Below are 19,024 nucleotides of genomic sequence, written 5' to 3'. Positions count from 1 at the left end.
ATAATAACCTTTCTTCCTCCCAGAATAATTTTGAATGAGATGAAGTTTTTCAGGAAATCTGTATTGGAACTTTTTTTTTAATACAAAGGGATAATAATAAGGAGGATATCAAAGACTTCTGCATAAACACTGGAAATGAGAAATACCCAGTATATCCCGAAAAGCATTCTTTAAATTAAAAAACCCCTCCCACTCTATTCAGAGTATTTCAGTGATTATTAAGGGGAGTATAGGAGTTGGGGATGAGATGGGGGTGGGAATGGAGCTTGAATCAGCTAACATTCTTCTAGGCCAAACTGTAGCAGAACAAGCAAATAGTGGGGAATTTCTGCAAAGTGCCAAAGGAACATCAAAAGTGGAACCGCACCACGAAGAGAATTTCCCAACCATAATTAGTACAATTTTCTTTTGCCCTAAATAGCCACCAATTTCACCGTGCCCTAAATAGCCACCAATCTACCTCTCTTTACTGTTAATGAAGCAAAGGAGCACAAAAGTATTTCTAATTTGGAGGAGCCAAGGGAGTCTGCATGGGCCATTAGCAGCAGAAAGCTTCATTACTGAGAGAAGACGTCTCTCCCTGAACTTCTCCTGGCTTTATGTGCAAAAAATCAGGAGGCAACCAGTCCATTTGCAAAATTAACTCTTTACTTTGCATTCACAGCAGCTTTTGTAGACTAAGGTGGTGGGGAGGAAACTAACTATACTGCTTTATTTTTCTCTTTTCTTTTCATTTTTTTGGTGGGGTAAAGAAGCTGGGGTTGGGGGGAAGGTCAGATAATATTATGACCAAGAAGATTTCATCTGGAGGACAATTTGCCTTAGAAATATGGGGGAATTACTAGCTAATACCTTCTTGTTTCAGCATCAATTTGCCATACCAGTTGTGTAAATAGTTATGTAATTTAGTGCAAGTGTACTGTGCAGAACTGTTGCATGTCTACTGCCCACAAAGGATTTGCTAAACCAATCAACAATACCAACTAGAACAAATATTAACTCCCTGGTTCATGTTTACTATTAGCTTACTTATCCTGAGGGTCCATAACTCTGTGTATCAAGACAAACACTACATTTAGCTCTAAATGCTTTCAATTTGGTACAATTGTGGAATAAGCCCATTATAATTATGCGTCTCCTAAACCAGAGCCTATCGTAATAGCTAACCGCCAAATGGTGCTGCAAGCATCTACTGGATATTAGTACTCATCATTGTTCCTGTTCTAATCTATTATCAAGCAAAAGGGGGAAAATAGAAATTTTGAACACTACAAATTATTTTTAGTGACGTGACTGTGTGTTGGCATGTATTTCCATTCCTTTGACTTCTTTACATTAACTCTTTCATGAATAGGACCATAATCTCATCAGGTTTCCTGTCACAGAGATATTTTAGTTTGAGCAATGACATGTACAGGCACCTACGCTTATCTATTTAATAAAAGTGAATTTTACTTCTATACTGGACCAGAAGGCCCTGAACATAGGAAAATACAACATCCAAGAAGTTTTTTTCCCCCCAAAGCAACAAATTCCCATTTGTCTGAAAATTAAAAAAATAAAAATTGCCCAATATCATAGAACAAAGGTTCTTAACCTCTGTCTGTGGACAGATTTCATAGAATCCTCAAGTTGGTTGGGAAAATAAATGTACCTTTATTTAACATGTCCTTCAATTATGATTGTAACCCCAGTATTATCAACAACATTTGATGATGGCTTTGTCACCAATAGAAATCACATATGTTTTCATGTTACATTACAACTGTTGCAGATATTTAAAATACTTTTATGTCCATCATTACTTCTACATTTCTATAATTATTTGATCCTCCTCTGGTTCACAGATGATTACCATCTTCTTTGCTCTAGATCAGTGGTTCTCAAACTCTTTTTCTCAGTATCTTTATGGTATTAATAGATATTTATCATAAATAGAAAAAAAAACTAATTTTGAATTTGTAGACCCTCTGAAAGGATTTCAGAGACCCTCCAGGATTCACTGCACCACACTTTGAGAACCACTGCTCTAGATTGTATTTAAATATAATTATTTTCTTTTATAGTCCTATGTATTTTAATTTGTGCACTTAAAACATTGTTCTAAAAAGGGGTCCCTCAGTTTTACCAGGCTGCCAAAAGGAGCAAACTACAAAAAAGATTAAGAACCCTTTTATTAGAATAAGTCATGAAAGAGAGAGAACAGGACTTATATTGTTGCAGCATGGCTTTTCATATTCTTAGCTAGTCTGTGGTATAGTTAATTAATGTTTCTGCTCATTCTAATGATTTCTCCTGAATTTCTCAGTTATTGGAAGGCTGGCCATAAATCAAGTCACTTGAAACATCTAGGCAAAAATGGCACCAAACTTCACACCACCTATGATACGCTAGGTTTTTATACCCTTTTAGACTGTGATGTGAGAGAAATCCTTCCCCATTTCTTTTTGCTCAATGAAAATAGAAAACAGATGTTCAGCATTTTCTCCCTATGATAATTGTCATTACTCAAAATATTTGCATTCTGTCCTGTTGTTTGGATACATGCAATTCATGGAAACTTTCCTTATGAATTCTATTTTTTAACTTTTTGATTATTTCAGTTGTTTTCTTCTAGGTTAAAACTAGTTTCCCTGGATTTCTTATATTGTCACTTTTTGTGGTAATAGCTACAAAGTAAAGAATATTTCCCAGGGACTAAATGTTATTTATAAGTAAATTATATTACATTCTTTTAAAAATGAAAACATTACAAGCTAACTCATGATCAGCTTGTGGTCCATTATGATTTCTAGATTATTTTCTACTTGATTTTATTTCTGCAACTCTAACTTAAACATGAAGATCATACCTCTTTGAACTTTCTTGTCTCACAGGGGTGTTGTAAGAATTGAAGAGATACCATTAGTGATGCTATGACTGCTTATCCCTAGGAAGGAGAGTTAGGCGATTATTAAAGGAAAAGCTAGGCCAAAATTTCCATTTGAACTCTTCTCTACTTTTGAATTCGCAGAAGCAGGGGGTGTCTCATACTTTGAACACTGACACATTAAGAGCTGCTACATAGGTAAAAACTGAACGCATGCACTACAGGAGAGGATATTAGGCAAGATCTAAGAATCAAGGTGATAAACAAGAGCATTAACCTCCTCCTTTCTGGCAGAATTAGGAAGGAAGCTTACCAAAATTGGTATAAGCAAGCAAATCAAGGAAATTTTTCAGAATAAAAATGACTTTGTTTTTGTGTTTAGTTTTGAACACCTGCCTGATATTTCATGATGTAAATTAAATTAGATCATTTAAATTCTTATCTCCTTGTCTCTAAAATGTATAATTCATAATATTTTGAGATAATATAAGTAATATGGCTTAGTCTATAAAACACTAGACTTGAAATTAGGAAGGTTTAAATCATGCATTCAATATTTAATAGCTACATGAGCCTGGGACAGTCTCTAATGCCATCTCAACCTTAGTTTCCACATCTGTGAAAAAGAGACAATAAGTAGAATCTCCTTCATAGAGTTGTTATGAAAATCAAATGAGATAATATGTAAAAACTTTGCAGATCAAAGCACCTCTGTCTACTTGGTACTTCCACTTCCTCTTCTCTCATTCTCTTCTAAGCTTTCTATAGTTTGGTTTCTGAGCTAATAATTTAACTGAAACTGTTTTTTTCCAAAGTTTAGTTTTAATGTCTTTATTTATTTAAAACAAATACAAAATAGAAAAAGAAAAGAAAAATTGAAAAAGAAAAAAAATGTTGTCAAGGTCCCAGCAGAACATAAGAGAGGATTCAAAATATGAAATAATAAATTTCTATTTCAAGAAAGTATATAGAATAAATACAACAAATTTTATTCATAATTGTCCATTGCTTCTTTGCTTCCTTGTAGGTGTTTTTTGTTCTCTGCTATGTAGTTCTTACTTTGTTTTCCCCTTTTCTTATATATCTATATATCAATGTATATGTATGACATAGTATACATACATGTGTACATATATATACATAGATATAGCTATAGTATACACATATATACACAGATATATTTGTATTTGTTTTCTATTTTCAGATGAACAGAGGATAAATATCATCCTTCTTAAATCCAAGTCTTTCCATTTTTTTTCTAAATCCATCAACTCAGCATTTCCCACACCATAGCAATGTTCTAGCCTTATATTATCTAGTTTTAAATAGTCTAAAACAATATTGATTAATATGGCTAACATATAGTGTGGTTTCCCTATTTTTTCTTTTGATTGGATCTTTAACTTTGTCTAGGATCAATGGCATGACTGATTTTTCTAGCAAATTCTCCCCCTGATCATTATTATTGTTTATGAGTATCTCTAATTTTCTATCCCTGTTGATTTCTCTATTTTACTTCTACCCACTATCTTGCTTCCTATTACTTAACCTACTTCATCTTCAAAGATCCTCTCTTACCCTCTCCCTCAGTATCATTAACATACACACCTTATCCCATTTACATTAAACTACACAGCCTTCTGTATCCTTTTTATTTTATACCCTTCTCACTTATTTCTCAATAAATTTAGAAGACTTTTACATACATACATACATACATATGTATGTATGTATGTACTGGTCCCAATGTAAGGAGGCTTCCAGAACTACTAGCTCTCCTCTCCATCTAATTCCTGCTTTTTGGTTCTTATTCTCACACTACATTCATATAACCCAATTACTCTTTTTATCTATGTTTCACATAGTTTTGCTTTTTAGGATCACATCATCCTCATCTCTATCCCAAAAATTCTTTTGAACTATGTTCTTACTAATGACAATCTTAGACATATGGTTTACATTTCCACATATAAAGCATAAATAGTGTGTTCTTATTTAATCCCTTGAAAGTCATCTTTGATGTTTGGCTAATGTTTCTCTTGAATACTATATGTCAAATTTCCAATTAAGTTCAGATCTTTTTGCAACAAAATCCTGAGTCTAACAATTCATTGAATTTTTTTTAATTCAGGATTAGGCTTAACTTTGCTGGGTATGATATTTTCACTCACCACCCCAAGATCTGTGATCATTTATTGTTGCCAGTGCTAGCTCTTATGTGATTCTTATTGTGGCTCCATTGGATTTGAATATTTTTTCATGTTGTTCATATTATTTTCTCCTTAATCTGGAAGTTTCAGAATTTAGCTATGATATTTCTGTAAGATTTTCATGTAGGATCTCTTTTAAATGGTGCTTGTATTTCTACTTTTTCCTCCTTCTTCTAACAGTTCAGCACAATTTTCTTTAATTATTTCTTGTATTATTATATCAATTTTTTTTGGTCATAACTTTCAGGTAATCCAATTATTCTTATGTTTTCTCTTCTTGAACTATTTTTAGATCAATGTTTTTCTTATGAGATCTCACTTTTTTTTTTCATTCTTTATATTTTATTATTTCTTGGTCTCATAACTTTTCTGGCTTCCCCTTGCTCAATTCTAGTGTTCAAGGAGTCATTTTTCTTCCTTAAGTTTCTGGATTTCCTTTTCTAGTTAGTTGACTTTCTTTACATAATCCTTTTGCTTTTTTTAGACTGTTCTTATTTTATTTTATTTTTCCCCCATATTTCATTTGATTTAAAAATATTTTTAAAATTCTTCTATGTATTCTTTTTGGGCATTTATTGGGCAGCCATTTGATATTATGCTTTTTTTTTTTTAATTTCATCATCCTTTGAAGATGTACCCTGGTCTTTCTTATTCCCATAGTAACTTTTATGATTGGGTTCTTTCTCCTTTGACTGATCATTTTGTAACAGATTTTTGATTTAATTACTTCTTGTCCTAAGGGATGGCGGGTGGTGCCTTTGGCCTCAGTTTTCTCTTTAGTTCAATACTCTGACTGGAACCCAAAACTAAGAACTCCATTCTCTTGTAATAAATGCCCATAATCAGTTGTGTTCCTGACCCATTGCTTTTTTCACTCATTAGTTCCTTCTCAACCAGGGTCATCAACAGTGTTCAACAGCACAACTGAGCTTGGTGTTCTTTATCAGCAAAGGTTCCCTCAGCCTTCTCTGACTCAGATGTCAGATTCCTGCACAGTTGGAGAGATGAAAATTCCTGTGGCTGGACCAAGGCTATCTCCCAACCTAGCTAGCCTCCGGGCTCTCTGCTGGTTATTTCAGCAAGCTACACTTCACACTTGTAGAATCTCCTTCCTGGGATCTTTCTTCAGATCTTCTCCAAGAATCTAGGAGGAGCATTGTTTAGTTCCAACTCTTTTTTAACCATTCTATATTCACCTAGAGGCAGAATTTTGTCTCCTTTGTGGGGGAAATCTGGAGAGCTTGGAATTTTCTGATTTTTCTGTCATCTTCCCCAAATCCTCTCTATTGAATATCTCTTGTCAAATATGAGTCTTTTCTCAGTTTTCTCAGTCTTAATTTATCTAGCATATTTGACTCAGCTGATCACCTTCTTCTCCTGGATACTTTTTCTTCTCTAGGTTTTCATAATATCTCTGTATTTGTCTCTCTCTCTCTCTCTCTCTCTCTCTCTCTCTCTCTCTCTTCTCTTCTCTTCTCTTCTCTTCTTCTAAGGCTTCTTCGCTAGATCTTTATGTATGTCACACCTATTATCTATAGATGTATATCAAGGTTCTGCCATAATCACTCTTCTCTTTTCTCTAGATCACCAAATAAGACAATGTAGGGAGGGAAGGTATATATATATTTTTCTTTCAGTTGACAACTTAGATCCCATAAATTCAATGATCACCTCCATATAAAGAACTGCCAAATCTATATATTCTGTCTTTGTCTATCTTCTGAATTTATTATCTATTAGAAACTTTGAAATGAATATGTAATAGTTATCTTAAACTCAATATATCAAAGACATACCTTACTATATTTTTCCTAAACGCATCCTTCCAAATTTTATTTTACTGTCAAAGATACCACCCTCCTTTTAGGCTCTAAGGTTCTCAAGCCCCCTGTCATTCTCACCTTCTTCCTGTCTTTTGCCCTTCATTTCCAATCAATTCTCAAATGTTCATTTTCCAATTCTTCAATATATCTTAAAGTGGAGAACTTCTCACTTTGCTCTAGGCCATCATCATCTTTCACCTTAACTATTGTAATGGTTTCCTAATTGTTTTCTTTACCTCACATTCTCCTTATTGCAGTATATTTTGCACATTGTTAACAAAGTGATTTTCCTTAAAAGCAAATCTGACTATGCTATTATTCCTCTACTCACTAAAATCCAGTGTTTCCTATTGATTCTGAGACAAAATTTAAAAATCTCTGTTTGGCGTTTAAAACTTTTCACATTTTATTTCCAAGGTATCTCTTATTAGCCTTATACATCTTTCCCTTTCCCTTTAGTACATTCAAATTGGTCTTCTCTTTGTTCCTCAAGGACAGAGATCCTTCTCCCATGAATGGAACTTTGTGCTATTCATTCCCCATACTTAAAAGGCATTCCCTTCTTACTTATATTTCATTAAATGTCTTCAAAACTCAGCTGAAAAACCACCTGCTATACAAAGTCTTTTCTGATTCCTAAATGTCCTCCTTCCCTAAATGAATCATATTTATTTTTAATTATATTTCATGTGTATGTATATATGTACTTATTCTATATAAACCTATATATGTAATGCTATCCCTCTAAAAATGCAAGCTTATGAGAGTAGTTATTTTTTCATATTTTATCTTTAAATTCTTCAAGCACAGTGCTGGGAACATAGTAGGTGCTTAATAATCACTTGTATTGATTAATTAACTTAAATATTCTATAGTCTTTTTCTTCTCTAAATGAGAGAGCCCATAAATTGAGCTTCCGTCTTCCAGCAGGGAAGATTATGCTACCTTGGCCATTGAAGATGAATGACACTTGTGGAAACAAACTGGGATAAGAAACACAGATTTGAAATCTGTAGTACTCATGGGAGACATATGTCAGTGTCAAGAAAAGATGGAGGCTTTTGTAGAAAGAGCAAAAACAGCAGTACTTGTGCCAGTGAAGCATTTTATTATTTTAGTGAGGCATAGAACATGCAATGCCTTTCAACAGGTAAGTGTCATCTCTTCACCTCAAACACTAACCATTATGAACATCACTTATTTACATTTTCTCTGACAAGCTGGCTGTCAAAGTGAAGCCATACAAAAATAGTAAATTGGAAAGAAATACAGAAGCATGTACTAACCTGGGAAAGAAGCAGAGGGAGAAATATTTTTTCTATATTTTTCAAATATTGCCTATACTTTTCAAATGTCAAAACTGCATTATGGAGAATGATTTTTTTAATTAAAAAAAGAATTCAAAGTAAAGCATTGATCAAGTGCCTTGGATTCAAAAGTATGATACAAAGGTTTTACACAGCTATTTGAAGACCAACCAAATAACTGCTTCTTATAGAGCACCTCTTATATGGAAGGCTCCATAGTAGGTACTGGAAAAGTGAAGACATAGTTGCTATCCACAAATATTAGTTAAGATAGGGAATATACATAAAAATGAAATAATGCCATGCTGATCAGGCTAAAATGGTGAGTGGGACATGAAATAGGGATTATAACCAAAAAAAAAAAATCCTAAAATAACAGTACTTGCAAGGTGACCCCTACTTCATTGCAAGTAGGCCATGATATTTAGAATTCAAAGAAACTTTATGTCATGTTTAACTTTTTATTTTATTTTCAATTAGTAAGAATTTATTTTCTTTCCCTCCTATCCACCCCTAATTTAAAAGAAAAATTTTTTTTTTTTATATTTAGTCCAACCTCCATCTTTACATATGAGGAAACTAAGGTCCACAGAGATAAAATGCTTCACTACTCCAAAAGACAATGGCATAGTAGAATAATGTTGAACTGAGTCAAAGAAAGATCTGATTTCAAATCTCATCTCTAATGCTTATTTATATTGTGACCATGGATCAGTCAAAACCCTCTAAATTTCAATTTCCTAGTTGATAAAATAGAGATAATGGTACCTAATAGCTCAGGGTCTTATTATTAGTATCTAACACAATGATATATGTAAAGCATTTTAAATTTTGGGCTGATTAATAAATTTCAGCTCTTATTAATAATTAAATAAGATCACATAAGTGCAGAGGTGTATTAGAGATTAGCTGTATTAGGGAATGCTGTAAGAATTGATTTTTATATTTTTCATTGTAAGCATTTATATCTAAAAAAACTAGTAAATACTAAAAATCATTGATTTTTGTTTTGTTGATTTAAGAAATTTTGAGAAAGTAGTGCATAAACTATTATTAATATACTTTAAAATGATTTTGAGATAATCTCAATATAATAGACTCACACTCATGCCAAGTGTTCAAGTAGACACCTGCTATTGCCATAATCATGCTATAGATAAAGACTTTAGGTGTTATATAAATCACCTTTCCATATAGGAATGTAAATAGTTTAATCTTACATCCCATATGTTTTCTTATTCATATCTACCTTTGTTTGAATATCAAATTTTCAATTCAGTTTTAGAATTCTTGGAAAACCTCTATTTCTTTAAATGTCTGAGCTTGTTTTTTCCCTATAGGATTATATTTAGTTTTTCTGGGTTAATTATTCTTGCTTGTCATCCTTGCTCCTTTATCTTCCAGAATATCATATTCCAAGCTCTCTGATCCTTTATTGTGGTAATTGCTAAATTGTGTGAATCTAACTGTGGTTCCATGGTATTTGACTTTTCTTTCTAGCTGCTTACAGTATTTTCACTTTTATCTTTGAGCTCTGGATTTTGATTATCATTCTTTGAGAGGTTTTATACAAGGTGTGATTAGAGGTGATAAGAGGATGCTTTCAATTTCTACTTTGCCCTTTGGGTCTAAGACATTTGGGCAGTTTTGTAATTTCTTGAAATATGTGTTTAGGCTCTTTTTGTGATTATAACACAATTTTTTTTTCTGAGACAATCAGGCTTAAGTGACTTGCCTAGAATCACACAGTAAATCCTGAAGTCAGATTTGAAGTCAGGCCATCCTGACTCTGAAGTCAGTGCTCTATCTACTGTGCCACCTAGCTATCTGATTGTCCAATAATTCTTAGAATATATTTCCTCAATCTATTTTCACATTGTTTTTTTTTTCCTATGAGAAAATTTTTCCTGTATCCTAAGAGAGATGCATTTTATCATATTTTGAGGTGGAGACTTTGTATTCCTTTCATTGTTTGTTTCTTTTTTACTTAGTTTCATTTATTATTTACTTTTTTAATACACAATGTTTTATGAATCATGTTGGGAAAGAAAAATCTGAACAAAGGGAAAAAAAAACAGAAAAAAGAAGTGAACATAGCATGTGTTGATTTACATTCAATCTCTGCAGTTCTTTTTATAGATGCAAAAAACATTTCCTATCCAAAGTTTATTGGGATTGCCTTGCAACTTTCACTTCTTCTTGATTCTCATTGAGTCATTAGTTTCCATTTGTCCAATTCTAATTTTAAGGAGTTATTTTCTTCAGTAGTTTTTCTACCTCTTTTACCAAGCTGCTCTCTTCATCCAAATTTTTTGAATGCTGCTCCTTTTTTTCACAGTCTTTCCTCTGCTACTCTAACCTGATTTTTAAATTTTTAAATAGTTTTTGTTCTTTTATTTATCATCTCTTTCTTTATGTCTTTTTAAAAAATTCTTCCTGAACTTGCCTTTTTTTTTCTTTTGAGGCTTTATTTGTAGATGTTTTTCAAGTTGTTATCTTCTGAGTTTGTGTTTAACTTCCCTTAAGACCCCCTAGATTTTTTTGGTCTGGTTCTTTTTGTTGTTGTTGCTCATTTTTCCAGTCTATCTCTTAATTTGGGAATTTGTTAGACTCTGATCACCTCTGGAAATGTGAGGGATATATGATCTAAGCTTTTGTCTCATGTCCTTCTGACTCTTTCATAGATCAGTGAGGTTCTGTAAGTTTTCAATGCTTTTAAAGTAGTCTGATATGTGGAGGTGGTTGGTCATTACATTCCTTGTCTAGGCTCTGCTTCTTCTCTAGGTAAGATCCCTGCTCTTTCACAAAACATTACTCTCTGTCCTGGAACTGCAAGTGAGTGATAGCCCTAGCAGATGACACTTGTTCTACCTCTCAGTCCTGAGGCAGGTATCCTGGGATCTCTTTCTGAACTAGTCACTTATCATCCCTGGGTGCAAAACTGCTTCCAAGGTCACTGATGCCATAGCTAATGGCTAGTTGCTATTGCCATCCACATTCCAGTCAGCCCCACATCACTGTGTCTTCAGACCTGCCTTTTTGTCTCTCTAAACTACTCTGGGCTGAAAATATGATTCATTGTGGCTTTTTCTTGGTTCAGAATTTGGTTTGGCATTTTTTTTAAAAATTATAGAAGAGATATATCAGAAGAGTTCTACAAAATACTGGCTTCACTCCACCACTCTGGCGTCAGCTTCATTGGTTTTCTAGGGAAAATATTCTTTACATTCAAGCAGGGATGCTCTAGAATGGGTTGTCATCTCTCTCTAACCTCACAGAATATGTCAATATATAAGCCTTGAATACAAGGTAGGAAAGAGGAGAATTGAAAGGAGGGGAAAATATGTATTCATAAAAGTTAAGGCGGTAGAATCTTCTTTAGCAACACATAACTGAAAAGTTACCTTATCAACCTCATTCTCCCTGTAAAGACTTTGGAGATAATCTTTCAATGTATTTTTGTCAAAACAATACATTAAATTAACCTTTTTCCCTCAGTGAAAATAAGGAAATATACATCTTTCCATAAGAATGGAAGCTCCATGAGAGCAGGTAAATCTTCAATTTTTTTGTTTTAGTTCTTGTATGCCCAGTACCTAGCACAGGACATGGCATATGGTAGGTACTTAATATATGACTGTTGATTGAACTTTGTTAAATTTCCATTACTTAGATATTCTGATAAGTTAAGAAAGACATTTCAACATTTTCTATAACAAAACTGCCACACAACAGGAAACTAGAAGTGACTGGAAGCAGGATAGGATGAACTCAGAGGGTATTTAGAGAACTACTAAAGCATCCAACCCAATTTAATACAATTGGCAAATATTAACTACTTTTTATGCACAAGATTGACAGGTACGATACTGGATAGTGCACCAGCCAAGGAGTCAGGAAGATCTGAATTCAAATCTAGCCTAAGACATTTACTAGGTGTGTGATCCTGAGCAATTCAATAAACTTTGTTTGCCTCAGTTTCCTCATCTGTAAAGTGAACTGGAGAAGGAAATGGCAAACTATTCCAGTATCCTTGTCAAGAAAACCTCACCTGAGGTCATAAAAAGTAAGATATGACTAAAACAACAACAAATAAACAAGATATCACACTCAAAGAACATACAATAATAAAATGGAAGGATACTCTGCCCTCAAGGAGTTTTATATATAAGTGCAACCAGGATCATCTCTGTTAGAAAGGTTTGTAAAGCTTATATCAAGATGCATTACATGAACATGAGTACTGCTAATCAAATGATGGGGTTTCTAAACCTACTTATTTTGTCTCTTAACCTTACAAAAATCCTATTAAAAAAACTATCAATTTAATATTAGAGTAACTTTATCCACATAATATTTTCCATAGAGTCTGTCATATAACCATATAAATAGAACTAGGTCACTAGATTCTGACAGAAGGCAAGCTTCAGTCAGGAATTATGATAGGAATTATGGAAAAAACCTTATATTGGTGCTGCATATCTTCACTGGTGTTCAGTAATATTAGATGTCACATGTATAAGCCTTCACAAACTCTTACTTCAATACTATAAATGTAGTCTTAAGATTTTTAAAGACTATAGAAGTAAAATAATATCTGTCATATTTTACCAAGACAGGAACACTTCAATTATCACCCTGCATTTAATAACCTGAATAAGCTGTCCAGGGACCAATTAACTCCATTTGAGAAGATTCATCCCCAGAAGGTTAGTTTCTAGATGTATTCTTTGACCATGGTAAGCTTTTGACATTGGTCATAAGTACAGAAATAGATAATGAACATTTTTCATTCTGATAAAACTAGAATAAAAATAGATACTTATTAGTAAAGGCTACTCAAACAATCATTCTGTGTCTATCATGGCAGCATGGATTATTATTATTTTAGATTCATCTATTCAAAAAAATGTTAGTGATACCATAATTGACTCACTTGATTTAAACAGGTCACAACACAAGGAAATAAGACACTTGAAAACAAAGGGAGAAAAGAAGATAAAGGGAGAAATATAAAAAAGAATATGAAAAAGATAGAAACCAAGTCATTTGGCAATCATCAGCTGCAAGTTTAGCAGAGCTGTAGCCACCCTATTATATATTATAAACAGCCTGGCTGCTGATTTAATGGTAGTCTGAGCAGCATAATCAAGAAATGCTTTCTTCCATATTAATAGGAAATATATTGTATGAATCCAATAGTTCATGAAATTAACAAGAGAGAAACGAATTGAAGGGAAGCAACTTTGCAAGTAATGGGAGACTGCAGCAATTGCTTCCCTGAAGCACAGTGAACATTTTGGGTGCACTTGGGCAAAGTGAATATAAATGAGAATGGACACTGCTGGAAACTTTTTAAACCACATTTTTAATTTAAATCTATTTCAAATTTTCTGTTAGTCAGAAGGTTGTAGTAGTAAATCCTGTTAGTCCAAAATGCCAATTAGAGTTTAGGGATTCTTGGCCCATTCCCAAAAACATCCAAGGTTAACTGGTATAAAAGATAACTTCAAATCATAGCTTAAAACAGAGTTTGAGCAAATGTAATTCTTAAATATTCTCTGTCCCCTGCTGTATCATTCTTGTTTATCAATCATCTCAATCAGAAAGTGAGGAACTATTTCTCTTTAGAAAAGTCCCAAAGTAGTATATGCTTGATATGTTGTCCTGGGTGAAAATGGAGAGATTTCATACTTACAGTCCAATAGACATGCGATGAAAGATTACATCTGGGCCACAAATACTGCCCCTGAAAGTCTGACCAAAACTTTGGTTGGCCTGACAGGATGAAGCAAGATTTTCCACAGAGGCAAGAAGGTAACTTTCCTTCTTCCCAGAAATAGAACCATCCAGGTCTTTGACAATAGCTGCATGAGGAAATGGGAATGCTACTCTATTAGGAGAGTTTAGAAACTTCAGTTGTTCAGTCTTCACAGTAAATCCACCTGAAAATAGAAAAGATATTTTTAAAAACTCATCAGATCTCACAATATCAACTAATCAATCAATTGATTAGCAAGTATTTATTTATATTCTAGGCGCATTACTAGAAGCTGAGCAAAGACAAAAATAAAAAAATCCTCTAATTTCAAGGAGCTAATAATCTAATAAAGTTCATTATTACTGTACCAGTGATTTTATTTGAAAGAAAATGAAAATTTCAGAAGAGAGGGAAGGAAGAAAATATAGAGATGTCCTAGTCTGCTAACTCAGAACTCTCACTGGCCAAGCATAGTACCAATACAAATAATGATCCTTTATTAAAACTACCCAGATACTGGGAATTTCTAAACAGAATGAAGCTCGGAAAAGATTGTTGAATAGATTTAGAGGAGTTCAGTTCAATTCTTTATTGCTTACTATGTACCTTTAGCAAGTTATTTAATCCTCCTAGGCCAAAATTTCTTTGCCTGTAAAAGGAGAGGTTAAGTGTAGATAGATGATGTCTGTGGTCCCTTCTACTTTTGAGTCTACTTTTCTATGATATCACTAAGACTTAAGTTTCTCTTTGTAAATGAGCAAATGAATTTTATTTTTTCTTCTGTTTCCCAAGTTATTAGCACAGCACCTGGTCTTTAGGAGCCAGTTCATAAATGATTATTAAAATGAATTTAATTGGGGCAGTTAGATGGTATGGTGAATAGAGTAAGGACCCTAGAATCAGTACAACCTGAGTTAAAATTATATTTCAGACACTTAATACTTACTAGTTGTGTGACCCTGCTCAAGTCACTTAACCTCAAGTGCCTCAAAAAAATTAATTGCAAATATGTCCAGGGGTTTTCTAATACTCTGAATTTTTTCATGAATTCTTTGAGCGAAGGGTCTGGTCAAATGCATTTTCTAAACTGTAGGGACTTCTCAACTGCTGTCTGTTTCCTTTAAATTTTGATGTAGGCAAAGTGATAGATTCAAAAATAAGGGCCAAACTCTATGTAAAAGAAATCTTGTTGAAATAAAGACCTTATAGAGTATCTATAATAGTTATCTTGAAAAGCTGGGATCTCAAACAGCATTCTGTTTTAAATAACATGCTTCCATATTACATATATTGAATTTAGACAAAAAACTGCAACTATATCTGTCCACAAAGAATAAGTCAACAAGCACTTACTGAACAGTGATTATGTGCCAGATACTATCACTTAGCATAGTGGTTCAAATACAAGCAGAAAGGATAACTATGATCATGTTATTTTATCAATTTTCCCCATGACATAATAACAAATGCTCTCTTAAAGTCAGAAACTATACTAGACAAATGAAAAACAATCAGTGTACAAAATTTAGGTAGGTACAATGGGTAAAGAACTGAACCTGGGGTCAGGAAGATATAATTTCAAATCCAACCTAAGATATTTACTAGCTATGTGACCCAGACAAGTCATTAACCTCTCTCTGCCTAAGATTCTTTACCTGTAAAATGGGAAGAATAATCTCCTAGAGTTGTGAGAGGGAAAATGAGATATTTATAAAGTGTTTTGTAAAGTTTAAAGCACTATACAAATGAATAAAAGATATGTATAGTCACAAATAATTATGGAGTGTAAGGCTCAAAAAATACCTATTTCCTCCTTCTATAAAAGTTGTTCTTATCTGACCAATTGGGTTTCCAATTCTTATGCCAAGCAGTCTTGGATTCATTTAGTGTAACATCTGGATAAATGTTATCCACATCAAGAGAAAGAATTATGGAGTCTGAATGCAGAACAAAGCATACTAATTTCATGTTTTGTTTTGTTTTTTTTTGTTTATTCTTTCTCAGTTTTTCCCCTTTTGTTCTGATTTTCTTTCACAAAGAAATGTGGACTAATGTGGAAATGTGTTTAATATGATTGCACATGTATAACATATATCAGATTGCTTGTCTTGGGAAGGGAGAAGGGAAGAAAAAATGGAAATCAAAATCTTATAAAAATAAATATTGAAACTATTTTTACATGTAATTAAAAATACTATTAAGTGGAAACAAAAATTTAAAGCATAACATCTGGATCCAATTCATTGAATGGCAGCAATGAAATGGCTCCTAACTTTCCCCATATACATATCTACATTTATTTCATCTTTTTCTAAATCTGTATCTATATATTTATCTTTCCCTTCTCCAATATATGTGGGTAATATTTCATCAGTTTCTTTTCTTCCCATTGATTCTAGGGTAATGATTGCTGGTATTATCTGCTATTCCTATTCCCAAAGCTTTGGATCTTTGAGAATTATAATTGGTTGAGGGAGAGAAGGAAGGGAAAGAAAGTCTGGTTCACCCCAGGGCTGACCTTGCTAATGCATTATTCACCTCATAGAGATGGGCCTGCTCTCATAGCCTTGGGCTGGGGTCTGAGAGACCTTTCTTATCAATGAATTCTTAAAGCTGAGGGAAACAAATAGCCACAAAAAAAATCCCCAAAAACAACAAAAAAAGAGGTCATTAATTCTGTCCGTAGTTTGAATTTCTTAACTCCTAATTTAAGCCAGTCTTTAAACTTTAAATACAGACAGACAGACAGAAAGAGAGACAGACAGACAGACAGACAAGAGACAGGGAGGGAAAAAGATATAAATATGTGTGTGTATATATCTATATATATGTTCATCTATCTAGAGATAGATATATTAAATATAGATAATAAACATGTAATCCATTTGACCAAGTGTTTTTTTTAATTTGTTAGTTTCTTGCACCTGTGAGAAGGATCAGTAAATGAGAACTAGAAAATGCTTCCACTATAATTGTCTCTAGCCTCTTCTCCATCTTCATGGCCCTATACAATATTTTTCTCTCAATGCAACCTAAGATCATGTTCAGTTTCTTTGATTGGCATGTCACACTCTTTGACTCTAGAGATTTTTCAAATAAACCACTATCTATTTATGTGCCTCTATATCTTACTTGTGTACTATTGTGTTTTGTTACTGCTGTTCTTTTCTTTTTTTCTTTTTAACTCGGTATTAATTATATAACTTCATAGTCATTTCTGTTTAATTTCAGGCCTAACATTGTAGTCAGCCAAGCTTTTTGTTCAGTCTTTTTTTCAGTTATGTCTGACTCTTCATAATCCCATTTAGGATTTTCTTGGCAGAGATACTAGAGTGGTTTGCTATTTCCTTTTCCAATTTATTTTACAGATGAGGAAACTGAGGTATACAGGGTTAAATGGCTTGCCCAGGATCACATAGCTAATAAGTATCTGAGGCTGGATTTGAACTCAAGGTCCTCCTTACTCCCAGTCCAGCATTATCTATTGTGCCACCCAGCTTCCTCAGGAAAATATCTCTAGCAAAAAAAGGTCACCAATATTTTTCCAATGCACACCTTGTCACTTCGTTTTTCATGTATTATTTAACAAATGCTGTGGTATTGAATAAATTCCCTATAAACATCAAAAGAAAAACTAAAAAACTCTCTTGACTCTGGAGAGCATTTACTATCTAAACCATTCATTTGGCACTCCCTTTATTGTTTTGTACTATTAATATTATTTTGTGTATCTCCAACTCGATTTTAAACCCTTTGGGGGAAGAGATTATGACCAAGAATCCAGTACATCAGAGACTATTTAGTGAAGATGTGCCCAAGCATATAATTAGCACAAAAATTCACAAATAAGGTTTTGATTTAGGGTTAAAATTTGTGCAATAACTATGTCACATAGTGATATTATTTCATGTTTTACAATGATTTTTTCCTCATAAAAACCATGAGATAGAGCAAGTATCATTATACCCATTTTACAGATGAGAAGCTTGAGGCTAAAAAAAGTAAAATGTCTTTCTCACTGAAGGTCATACAACTAGTAAGATTTTTTTTTTTGATTCAAAGATCAGTCTTCTTTTCATTATACAGTCGTATCTCTCATTGATTTATCTCAAGAAAACTGAATCAGCAAAGCATTTTCTGTTTCATAACTTGAAATACTGGTCTCCGAAAAAGTAATTTTGAAATTATTATTATTTCTATGACATCAATAGAATATGAATGTGAACTCCATGCCACATTAAAAAATGGCTGTCAAAGGAGCCTTAATGCTAAGTGAGCAGAATTTACTTTCCTCCAAAATTGACTCCTTCTCACTGAATAACTTGGTTGATTTGTCTACAATGGTCAGATTATCAGTTTTCACTTTGCTGAAATAACATTTATGTTTCCCTAGGTTTTTATTTGTTTGTTTTATAAAGATGGGCTGGGAATAATAGTTATACTGAATTTGAATAGTTCTATCCAATAATATTAATAATACTAGAATTGTGAGCTAGAAGATCTAGGTTACTGGTTCATAAGCCTTTCATCTCTACATTGTTTAGCAGGACTTTCCTTTCTTGGGACTTCAACTGATGTCTCTGTTGATGTATTTCCATGATTAAGAAGTAGTTATTAGGTACAAATAGGTAGTTCAGTGGATAGAGCAATCAGCCCTAGAGTCAGGAGGACCTAATATCATATTTGATGTCAGGCACTTACCAGCTATGTAACCCTGGACAAGTCACTTAACCCTAATTGCCTCCAAAAAAAAGCAATTATTAGATTAAAAAAAGCAATCATTAGATAACCTCTACTCTTTTTAACACCCTATTGCATTTTAGTCCAGATTCCTTCCTGGACTATGTATTCTTAGAACTTACCTTGTCCTCTATAACAGCTTGAGCAGGTTCTTATAGCAAAACAGTTGTTTCTATCAAAATTCACAAAGGTTGTTTTGGACACCAACAATTCCTGTCTCTTAGGGGTTTTTAATCCGGTTGACATATATGAGATACCTTGCTGATGATAAAAAGGAAAAGAAAATATAACAACTAGCCAAATGACTGATACAG

The 19,024-nt window shown here is 33.3% G+C and overlaps 1 protein-coding gene across 1 annotated transcript in view; it reads right to left on the bottom strand.

The window, feature by feature from the left end:
* PKHD1 (PKHD1 ciliary IPT domain containing fibrocystin/polyductin) overlaps positions 1-19,024 on the bottom strand; it is a 611,151-nt gene that overhangs the window by 271,684 nt on the left and 320,443 nt on the right. The window contains 2 exon segments of the mRNA XM_031964731.1: positions 13,908-14,154; positions 18,833-18,971. Coding sequence (XP_031820591.1) covers positions 13,908-14,154; positions 18,833-18,971 — 386 coding nt within the window.

Source organism: Sarcophilus harrisii, chromosome 4 (genome assembly GCF_902635505.1).
Source record: "Sarcophilus harrisii chromosome 4, mSarHar1.11, whole genome shotgun sequence".
NCBI classification, from domain to species: Eukaryota; Metazoa; Chordata; class Mammalia; order Dasyuromorphia; family Dasyuridae; genus Sarcophilus; species Sarcophilus harrisii.
This window is presented reverse-complemented; position numbering and strand designations above follow the sequence as displayed.